This window comes from Cebus imitator, unplaced genomic scaffold, assembly GCF_001604975.1.
Source record: "Cebus imitator isolate Cc_AM_T3 unplaced genomic scaffold, Cebus_imitator-1.0 Scaffold427, whole genome shotgun sequence".
Classification (NCBI taxonomy): domain Eukaryota; kingdom Metazoa; phylum Chordata; class Mammalia; order Primates; family Cebidae; genus Cebus; species Cebus imitator.
This window is the reverse complement of record NW_016107742.1, coordinates 449,052-460,053: the sequence shown is the minus strand read 5'-3', so window position 1 is coordinate 460,053 and position 11,002 is coordinate 449,052. Positions and strand designations below refer to the sequence as shown.

Sequence of the window (11,002 nt, the reverse complement as noted above, 5' to 3'; positions counted from 1 at the left end):
TTTGAGACAGAGTCTCACTCTGTCACCCAGGCTGAAGTGCAGTGGTGCCATCTCAGCTCACTGCAACCTCCACCTCCCAGGTTCAAGCGATTCTCCTACCTCAGCCTCCTGAGTAGCTGGGATTATAGGCACACGCCACCACGCCAGTCTAATTTTTATATGTGTGTGTATATAAATATATAGATATATATTTTTTTAGATGGAGTTTCACTCTTGTTGCCCAAGCTAGAGTGCAATGGTGTGATCTTGGCTCACTGCAACCTCCACCTCCCAGGTTCAAATGATTCTCCTGCCTCAGCCTCCTAAGTAGCTGGGATTACAGGAGCATGCCACTATGCCTGGCTAATTTTTTGTATTTTTAGTAGAAATGGGGTTTCACCATGTTAGCCAGGTTGCTCTTGAATTCGTGACCTCAGGTGATCTGCCCGCCTCAGCCTCCCAGAGTGCTGGAATTACAGGTGTGGGCCACTGCACCCGGTCTAATTTTTGTATTTTTAGTAGAAATGGGGTTTCAGCAGGTTGGCCAGGCTGGTCTCGAACTCCTGACCTCATGATCTGCCTGCCTCGCCTTCCCAAAGTGCTGGGATTACAGGCGTGAGACACAGTGCCTGGCCCCTTAAAATGTATTTCTTACGGCTTGGTTGTGGTCAAAACGTTTGAAAGCTATAGTACCAGCTCTAGGCATTCACTAAGAGTCATATGTTAAACTAATAACATTGGTTGTGCAGGGGGCAGGGGAGAGTAGCAGCTGAGCTACAGCGAAGGCCCTTCCTAGAAGGGCCTTCTAGGAAGAAAGTAAGAAAAGAAAAAAGTAAGTTCAACAAATTTTTACTAGGTATTCATTCTACGCCGGGAACCAAGCACTGCACTCTCTGCCTCTCTGACACCATCTCCTAGCCCCTCCTCCATCCATTTTCATGCAACTCCAGCCATACCAACCAACTCTGTTGATCCTTGAGCAGGCACAATTCTGCCTCAAGGCCTTCATACTTGCTGTTCTGTCCAAAATATTCTTCCCCCAGATAGCCACATGGCTTACCACGACCTTTCTTCAGATCTTTGATCAAATGTCACCTTTTCAGTGAGACTGTCTCTGACACATATGCCCAACAAACTCATACTTTCACTTCCCTCCTTTCTTTACATTGCATGTTCAATACCTAACATACTACATATTTTACTTATTTTAAATAATGTGGCCGGGCACAGTGGCTCATGCCTGTAATCCCAGCACTTTGTGAGGCCAAGGCAGGTGGATCACTTGAGTCAAGAATTCGAAACCAGCCTGGGCAACATGGCAACACCCAGTCTCTGCAAAAAATGCAAAAATTGGCGAGGTGTGGTAGTGCATGCTTGTACTCCCAGCTACTTAAGAGGCAGAGACAAGAAGATCACCTGAGCCCAGGGAGGTCGAGGCTGCAGTGAGCCGTGATTGTATCACTGTTAAGATTTATTAGGCCGGGCGCGGTGGCTCAAGCCTGTAATCCCAGCACTTTGGGAGGCCCAGGCGGGTGGATCACGAGGTCAAGAGATCGAGACCATCCTGGTCAACACGGTGAAACCCCTTCTCTACTAAAAATACAAAAAATTAGCTGGGCATGGTGGCGCATGCCTGTAATCCCAGCTACTCAGGAGGCTGAGGCAGGAGAATTGCCCAAACCCAGGAGGCGGAGGTTGCGGTGAGCCGAGATCGCGCCATTGCACTCCAGCCTGGGTAACAAGAGCGAAACTCCGTCTCCAAAAAAAAAAAAAAGATTTATTAGGACTGGGGGTTTTGTCTGTTTGCTATTTTTTCCCTAGTCCTGAGAACACTACAAGGACCTAAATACTTGTTGACTGAACAGATACTAAGAAGTTCACAAGCTAATGGCAACTTCCTGTTTCTGGACTTCATTTTCCCTTCTTTGTAACCATAAGGGGTTGGACTAGGGTCTGGAGACTACCATGGTTCTGAGTGGGTGACGCTGGGATGACAACACTTTGAGTTTGCATGTCATTCTACTGTTTATACCCATTATTTCATTTGATCTTCACAACCAGCCATGAGGGGAGCGGGGAAAGGGAAATTATTGTTTTCTTCTTAGACATGAGGTAAGGAAGCTGAGAGAGGTTAGGCGACTTACCCAAGGTTCCACAACTGATAAGTGGAGGGCTGAGACCAGAGCCCAAGTCAGACCTCTCAGGTCCAGGGCTCCTTGCTCACCACCACTTGATGAATAGGGTCCTGCCTATTACAAATGCTGCTGCAGACCAACTCTTAGTAATCTTCCGGAGATACTGTCCCTGCCCCTCCAACCATCCAGGATGGGGTCCGGGTCACCCCCTTGGGATCCCCTTGGGGGGCAGGGGAAGTCTGGCTTCCCTCTCCATACCATGCAGTCCATGAGGATGAATTTGAGATTGTCTTCATTAAACGCTTGGTTCCCGTTCCGGTCGTAGGCGGCCCAGATGTTACTGGCTATGGCCGCAGTGACCCGGGCGTCAGTGTCCCCGTAACCCGAGTAGGCCAGCAGTGATCCCTCGTTATTCAGCAGCCTGGTGAGGGGCAGGGAAGGATAACGTTGTGCTCAAGACAGAGAGTAAAACGCCTGGGTTTACAGCCCAAGTCCCACCACTGGCACAGCCAGCAAGGGTCTGGACTTAGTGTGTCCTGGGACGTGCCCTAAGCACCCAGCACACCAGCTTCCCTTTTCCAGAGAGGGGATCTCCCGGCCAGCAACCCCAGCCGCTGACCGCTCTGCCGCCTCCTCCCTTCCTGGCAATCCTTCCCCACCCCTCACTGAGAGAGCCGCGCGCAGCCCAAATGCGGCGCTCGCCGCTCGGGTCCGTGGTCCGCACTCACAGGGTGCTCTGGACTCCTCCAGTGTTGGCTTGGCTTAGCACCTGGGTTAAAGCCTTGGGGCGCAACATGCCTACGGCTTCTAACCCTGGGCTTTTGCACCCAGATCCTCCGAGTTGCCTCCCGCAAGCCGCTGCCTGCTGCTTCCCGTAGTCCCGTGGGCCTGCTTCGGAACGCCCTGGGAGTTGTAGTTTCCTCGCCTGGCTATTGTAGTTCCGACTCAACGCCCCACCCCGCCGCGGGCGGCTCTGGGAATCGTAGTTCCTTGTGGCCTCGCGAGGCACCCTGGGAACTATAGTTCGCTTTTCCAGGCTGACCACGCGGTTGTCGGGGGCAAAAAGAGCGGGAGTGAAAGGACAGCGGCAGCACTGGAAGGACATTTAAGTCCTTAGGGGAGAAAGGAGTCCATGTGTCCGCTTGGTAGTCCACGATTCAATAATTAGACTACATCCTTATATTTGTCAGGCACGCCTTTGGTTACTTTCAAAACAGTTTTCTCCGTTATGCACAATTCTGTGCGATGAGGCGAGGGGTACTGTTATTATTATCTTGAGGAAACCAAGGCTCAGAAAGGCTACGCAGCCAAAACCCAGCTCCCTGGAACCGTTCTTAATAGACCAGTTAGGCCGTGACCCTCGGAGCTACAAGGTCACTCCCAGAGCTGAGATTCTAAGTGGATTTACTTGGTGGGAAAACCCAACCTCCAAGTCGGGAAAGGCCCCTGGCCTGGAAAGGACTTGGGGCTTCCAAGACAGACCAAGTTATCACAGAGAACGGAGATAAAGCGGCGACACAGAAAGTCCTTTGTCCCGGAGCGGAGTTAGACGCGGAGGGGGCGGGGAGGCTTTGGGCTGGAAAGGACCGCGGCAAGGCTCAGGCGGGCAGCGTTGGGCCGCAGTCTCCCCGAGGAGTCCGTCCCCGCCCCCGCAGTGAAGGGCATGCCCCTCCCCTTGCCCAGAGCCCCCCGCAGGGGCCCCTGCCTGGCGAGCCCCGGGCCTGGCTCCGGACCCGGGGCTCGGCCCTGGGCGGACCCCGCTGCAGTGGCCCCCCCAGTCCGCCCGGGGCGCTGTGGCTGCGGCTGGTCCGGAGGGGGCGGCAAAGCCTCGGGGAGGGGAGGGGAGAGGAGGGGAGGAAGGGGAGAGGTGGAGAGAGGGGAGTGTTGAAGGCGCTGGAGCCGATCCGGGCTGGCCGGGCGGGCGGGGAGGAGGAGGAGCTGGACGGGCTGGCGGGCGGCCGGGTGGCGGCGGCGGCATGGCGGAGCCGAGCGGGGCCGAGACGAGGCCCCCCATTCGGGTCACCGTCAAGACCCCCAAGGACAAGGAGGAAATTGTAATCTGCGATCGAGCCTCGGTCAAGGAGGTAGTACGGCTGGCGGGGGGCGGAGGGAGCGCGGAGGAGGGGTCTGTGAAGAGATGGGGGGCCTCCCTGAGGGTCTGGCGTCCCGGAGGGCCCCGGAGGGGAGGGCGAGGGCCAGCTGGGACTCCGAGGAGCTGGAGGGAGGGAGAGGCGGGTAGGGGGCGCCCTGCGAGGGGAGATCTAGGGGAGCGTGGCGCGTGTTGAGGGGCGGGTTTTGCCTTGTGGCCTGGGCTGGGGGCGTGGTGGAGAGTGAGGAGGGGACACTTTGCACCGGGAAGAGGGAAGGACCCTGGGTTTGAGGGGAGTGTGCCAGAGTGGAGGCCGGGGCAAGGTGCTAACCGAGAGAACCGGCCGGGGGCTGGCGAAGAGCGCCGGCGCCTACTCCGTGCCTCAGAGAACGCCCAGTGTTCTCTGAGCGGCGGGGCTGTCGGGGGAGGATTTCCCTGTGCCCAGATCCTTCCCACTCTTTCAAATCGACGTGGTTACATTTGGTTCTCAGCTCTTCTGAGATTTACACGGTGTGCAGTAGGTGCTCAATAAAATCTTGTTGAATGAGGGACTGTTGCCTGTGTTCGCCACCCGCTGTGGCCACTCCATAATTTCACATAGGCGGGGCTTAAGACAGGCCATCTGGTTGGAAGAGAGGGATCTGGAAGCTGCCTCTGCTTAACAAGTGCACTGTTTTTTCTTAAAGTGTATGTTGTGTTGTGGTGTTGTGTTGTGTTGTGTTGTTGTGTTGTGGAGGGGCTGAGAGAATTTGGGGAGTCTAACTCCATTTTTTCTCCTTCCCTAACCACAGAGAATTACTAAATTTCAGAATTTAAATACCGTACTGTTCCTTGCAAAGCCGAATTTGAAAACGGCTTTCATTGAGAGGTAGTGTGTTTAGTTGAGAGCCTGGACTTTGGTGTCAAGCTTTGAGTTCTGGTCTGCCTGGGGCAAGTTACCTTACCTCGCAGATTCTTTGAGGCTGGCGTGGTAGCTCATGCCTGTAATCTCAGCACTTTGGGAGCCAAGCCTGGTGATCACCTGAGGTCAGGAGTTCAAGACCTGCCTGGCCAACATGGTGAAGCCCCATCTCTACTAAAAATACAAAATTAAGCCGGGCATGGTGGTGCGTGCTTGTAGTCCCAGACACTCGGGAGACTGAAGCAGGAGAATCACTTGCACCCGGGAGATGGAGGTTTCAGTGAGCCAAGATCGTACCACTGCACTCCAGCCTGAGTGACAGAGCGAGACTCTGTCTCAAGATAAAAACAACAATAAATAAAATGAAGATAATAATTAATATACTAGATCTTTAACTCATGCATAGGTAGTGCTCGGTAACTGGCATCTATTTGTTGTAGTTGTTACAAGAACACTGGGAATAGAGAGGAGAGAAAATTGGGTCTCAGAAGGCTAAAGGTTCAAGGCTGTTAACCGAGTTGAGACGGGGGTGGGGAGGCTGCCCTGTCTCACAGAGAACTAGGTGGAGGGACTTAAACTGGGAGGCAGATAGCAGCAAGGGCTTTCTAGGGTGGGAGACAAGAGTCTCTCACTGGTCCATCTCTGTAATCCCAGCACTCTGGGAGGCCGAGGCAGGTGGATCACGAGGTCAAGAGATCGAGACCATCCTGGTCAACATGGTGAAACCCTGTCTCTACTAAAAATACAAAACATTAGCTGGGCATGGTGGCGCGTGCCTGTAATCCCAGCTACTCAGGAGGTTGAGGCAGGAGAATTGCCTACCCAGGAGGTGGAGGTTGTGGTGAGCCGAGATCGCACCATTGCACTCCAGCCTGGGTAACAAGAGTGAAACTCTGTCTCAAAAAAAAAAGAAAGGAGATGCTTATTACAGCTGGAGGAATGGGGTTGAGACCACAGAAAGGACTTCCCATGACTAGAGATGAGAGCAAGAGAGTACAGAAGCTGTTGAAGAAGAGTCAGGGTCCCTGGTAGGGGGAGTCCAGGCAGCCTCCACAGTGACCTCTGCCTCTTGATCACAGTTCAAAGAGGAAATCTCCCGGAGGTTTAAGGCTCAGCAGGATCAGCTGGTCCTGATCTTCGCAGGCAAGATCCTCAAGGATGGGGACACACTGAACCAGCACGGAATCAAGGACGGGCTCACTGTCCATCTGGTCATCAAGACCCCTCAGAAGTAAGTTCAGGAGCAGAGCAGATCCAGCTTCTCACTGGGCCTCCCAATCTGATACTTTCTCACTCATTGCTTAGCTGTACCCAGAAGGCCTAAGCTGAGGCCCCGGCAGGTAGCTCCTAGATGAATATGATCTCATCTCTAGGGGAGGAGAAGCTGATTTACCACTCCCAGAATGCTCTGAAGACAGATAATACTAGCTCCTTTCTCTCTCTCCCTGGTTTACTGACTGCCCCTCAGCCATCACCTGGCCCCAGCCTCAGGGCTGCTCGGGAGGAGGCTTGGGTTAAAACAGTAGTCCCACAGCAAGCACAGAGACTGTCCCGGTACCTTCCCTCTTCTAGTGCTCACTCCAACTAGGATTCTCCTTTCTCTGTCCTCAGAGCTCAAGATCCAGCTGCTGCCACTGCTTCCTCCCCCTCCACACCTGACCCTGCCTCAGCACCCTCCACCACGCCTGCTTCACCCGCCACCCCTGCACAGCCCTCCACCTCTGGCAGTGCCTCTTCGGATGCTGGCGGTGGAAGCCGGAGGAGCAGTGGGGGGGGGCCCTCTCCAGGGGCTGGGGAGGGACCCCCCAGTGCTACTGCATCGATACTGTGTAAGCCCTCAGAGAGGAGAACGCAATCTTGTTTGGGGTTGGGAGTTGGGGAAAGCCTAGAGGAGGGAGAAGCATGGTTCCTGCCCCTGGTCTGATGGGGATAGGGGACTCCATAGAGTTCCAGACATTGATACTTGATTCAAGCTGGGAAGGAAACTAGTCTGAGGAGTTCCCAGAGGTGGGGACAATGGCTAAGAGTTGGGAGTGAGGGGAGAAACGGCATTGGGGATGTGGAGAACCCTGGGTAAAGAGAGTGGAAGACCCTGTGAGTCTGGGGAAAAGTTGGATCCAGCAGTAGCCAGATGGGCTACTCATTCAACAGACCATTGCTGGTTGCCTTCTCTCTGCTCAGTTCTGTGTTTGGCACAGCCTCAGCCTTCAGAGAGGTCTCAGCCTTGTAGGCTCACATTTTTTTGCCAACAGTGGATCACTGTGGGAGTGACTGGAAGAGGGACATGTGAGAAGCATTTGGGGCCTGTCATGGAGACCTGAATTCAGTGGCTCTGGCTAGGAGAGGAATGGGCTCTTGTGGCAGACTGTGACCCTGCCCCCTTCCTACAGCTGGCTTTGGGGGCATCCTGGGGCTGGGCAGCCTAGGCCTGGGCTCTGCCAACTTTATGGAGCTGCAGCAGCAGATGCAGAGGCAGCTGATGTCCAATCCTGAGATGCTGTCACAGATCATGGAGAACCCCCTGGTCCAGGATATGATGTCGAACCCTGACCTGATGCGTCACATGATCATGGCCAACCCCCAGATGCAGCAGCTGATGGAGCGGAACCCCGAGATCAGCCACATGCTCAACAACCCTGAACTCATGAGGCAGGTGGGTATGAGAGGGCTGGAGAGCTGGAGGACACTGGTGCCCAGCCATGCCCTGCCCAGCCTTTCCTTCCTTGACCTACATTGATTGGTGCACTCGTGTATTCAGCAGTTTTGAACACTGGAGGTACAGCAATGAAAAGACAGGCCTAGCTTTTCAGGAATTCCAGTGTCAAAGGGAGGTGGGACAGTTAAACTGGCAATTAGCATACCGTGTGGTCAGTGCTATTGTAAGGAAAATCACAGGATCCCCTCGGAGCATAGAGAAGAACTCCTGACCCTACCCTGGGGCTTAGAGGAGGAATGTCACCAAGAAGAAATGTCACCAAGCTGAGACCCAAAGGAGGAAGACAACCAGGGGAAAAAATAGAGCAGAGCATTCAGGGCCTAGGGACAGCACATATAAAGGCTTGGGAGTGAAAGATGGTAGGTTGTCTGGGGAGCACTGTGGCTGGACAGGGCCCAGTGGAGAAGGTAGTCCCAGGGGACACTGTTGTGATGTTGCTCTTTGGGAGTTCCATCTCATGGTTCGCTCCACCAGAGGACCAAGATAGATGATCTTCCCAGCAGAGCTGTGGACACCAGTGCTGGACTCACCAGAAGATAACTTCTATAAGGTCAAGGATTTGTGAGTGTTTTGTTCACTGTCTAGAATACTGCCTGGTGCACGATAGTCACTTAGTAAATATTTATTGAATGAATGAATTACAAGACAAGAAATCAGAGTTCTGTGAGGCTAGGCATATCCGTTATAAAGGTGTCTTAGAAGAGGCAAGTGTGGAGCAGATTTGGGAAGAAGGAGAGGGGAGGTATTCCAAGTTGGATGGCAACAAGAAGTAGTTACGCTCATTTTTCTGTGATGAACTCCCCTGGGGTTGATACAGGTCACCCCTTACTGAGAATGAGCCATTGGCTCCATAGAAGGAAGCCCCCATCCTCCATGTTTCTCAAGGTTCAGGCAGGCCAAAGACTTGGGTGTGGGGATTAGAGGGCGTCAGTAGCTTTATCCCAGCTTGAATCCTTTCCTTCCCCAACTTGCAGTCATTTACCAGGAATCACAGTATGGTCTTAGATCGACCAACCTGGTTTGAACACTATCTTCACTCAGTGACTGTGTGTTCCAGGCCAGCAAGTCAGTTAACATCTCTGAGCCTATTTGCTCATCTGCAAAATAGGAACAGAAATTGGTTATTGTGGAGTTTACATGACTTGAATTCTGTAAACTACTTGGCCCTATGCCCATATGTAGTAGGTGCTCAGTAGATGTTAATTTTCTCTTCTGCCTCCTCCCCTTTCTTTCTGTGTCCCTTCTGACTCAGTTTCCTTGTGCTCCCTGACATTTCTTTGGACATTCTGAGCCTAAGGGAGGGAAGCTGCTGCCCTCACTTCAACTGGGATCATTGTCCTCAACTAGAAAAAGCCAACCAAAATACCCACAGGGAAACAAGGTTGGAGCCAAGATTACAGAAGAGGAAGGAAGTCCAGTTCACTGTACTCCCTGTCACTGTGGGGTAGTTCCAGGGCCCTGGTCCTCATCCTGACACAGACCCCCCTTCTGAAGACCCACCCTTTTCCTAGTTTGGTGCTCCTCTGGCTCCGGGGCCCATCTTGTCTCTCTCCCTTCTCAGACAATGGAGCTTGCTCGGAATCCAGCCATGATGCAAGAGATGATGCGGAACCAAGACCGGGCCCTGAGCAACCTTGAGAGCATCCCTGGAGGGTATAATGCCCTCCGGCGCATGTACACAGACATCCAGGAGCCCATGTTCAGTGCTGCTCGGGAACAGGTGGGATCAAGGGCCAAGGTAGTGGGGTCAGGCTTTCTGGGCTCAAGATTCCCTACCCCCACCCCAGGAAAACCTGGGTCTGCTCTTCTTTCTTTCCCCAGTCCCCTGAGGGGTGGGCCTTGGCTTGAAGGCAGTTCTCAACAGTGCATATCCAGGGATGGTCCGACTTGGCATGGACCAAAGATAAGCAGAGGTCCTTGTGAAAGTGGGTGAGGTGTAGCAGACACAGAAATTGACATTGTTTGAGAAACTTCTTGTACCAGGGGCTCAAAGGTCACGTGGCAGGCCTGAGGTCAGACGCCAGCCCTGATACAACATGTCTCAAGTATGGTGTGGATCCCCTGCATCAGGATCACCTGGGGAGCTTGTTAATAATGGGAATCTTGGTCCCCACCTTTGAGCTACTTATTGAATCCGTTTCTAGGGTTGGGCACCAGGATTATGTACTTTAAAATATGCTTTATGATTCCTATTCAAGTACATGCAAAAAAAATAGATAAAAATCTAGCATCTTTAAAATCAATGTTGCTCTAACATGTTGCAATATATAATTTCAATGCCCTTTTGTTTTTTTGAAAAAAATTTTAATTTTCGTTAAACACATTCTATGTCTATATATTTGAAAATTCATATAACTTGATCAAGACAGTTGTAGGTGAGCAAAAAGAAAAAATAAAAACAAAAAAAAAAAAGAAGGAAAATTCAAAAGTTACACAAAGTAAACAAGAGTATTCAAAAAAAATATATGAAAATGTATATAGGCCAAAAAAAGATTTACAGAAGGAACCCCTCTGTTTCCATCTCCCAGCCACCTCTTTTCTACCAGTAGAAAAGAGGTGGTAACTAATGTTAGTATTTTTTATATTTTCCTAGACATATTTAATATTTGCAAATAAGGTAGAGTTGTAGCCTTCACAAACCCCTCTCCTCTCCTCTCCTTTTTTTCTCTCTGGAGGTAACGACTATGCTGAAGATGGAGTTTATCATTCTGATTGTTTTATTACCTGTGTATATGTCTGTAAACATGTCATATTATCATATTTTTAAATATGAGGTAGTATCATGCTGGTCTTACTTTAATTTGCTTTTTTGCTTTTTTTTAACAGATAAGGTCTCAATCTGTTGCCCAGGCTGGAATGGCACAAGCACAATAATAAACTCACTCCTGCCCCCACCTCTGGGGCTCAAGCAGTCCACCCACCACTTTGGCCCCCCAAAGTACTGGGACTATAGGCCTGAGCCATCACACCCAGCCGAGTGTGTCTTTTGCTGATCCTATTCTGATCCACTGGTCTGTTTGTCTGCCCCTACTATGACGTCACATTATGTTAATTAGGTGTTGGTATCTGGTAGAGTGAATCCCCACCTGCACCCCCACTCCTCAGCATCACCTTGGTTATTACCGGCATTGCTCATTCAAGTTTTAGAAACTGCTTGTAGGGATCAACTTTTTTTTTTTTTT

At 51.7% G+C, this 11,002-nt stretch overlaps 2 protein-coding genes across 2 annotated transcripts in view; one reads left to right on the top strand and one right to left on the bottom strand.

The window, feature by feature from the left end:
* The window catches only part of LAMTOR2 (late endosomal/lysosomal adaptor, MAPK and MTOR activator 2), a 5,216-nt gene extending 2,149 nt beyond the window's left edge, over positions 1–3,067 (bottom strand). The window contains exons 1-2 of the mRNA XM_017509983.2: positions 2,843–3,067; positions 2,373–2,535 (exon numbers count right to left, since the gene is read on the bottom strand). Of these exons, the coding sequence (XP_017365472.1) occupies positions 2,373–2,535; positions 2,843–2,910 (231 nt within the window). The 5' untranslated portion in view covers positions 2,911–3,067. The remainder of the gene's footprint in view (positions 1–2,372; positions 2,536–2,842) is intronic.
* Positions 3,068–4,063: 996 nt separating this feature from the next.
* The window catches only part of UBQLN4 (ubiquilin 4), an 18,441-nt gene continuing 11,502 nt past the window's right edge, over positions 4,064–11,002 (top strand). The window contains exons 1-5 of the mRNA XM_017509982.2: positions 4,064–4,198; positions 6,184–6,335; positions 6,716–6,933; positions 7,495–7,757; positions 9,382–9,540. Coding sequence (XP_017365471.1) covers positions 4,091–4,198; positions 6,184–6,335; positions 6,716–6,933; positions 7,495–7,757; positions 9,382–9,540 — 900 coding nt within the window. The 5' untranslated portion in view covers positions 4,064–4,090. The remainder of the gene's footprint in view (positions 4,199–6,183; positions 6,336–6,715; positions 6,934–7,494; positions 7,758–9,381; positions 9,541–11,002) is intronic.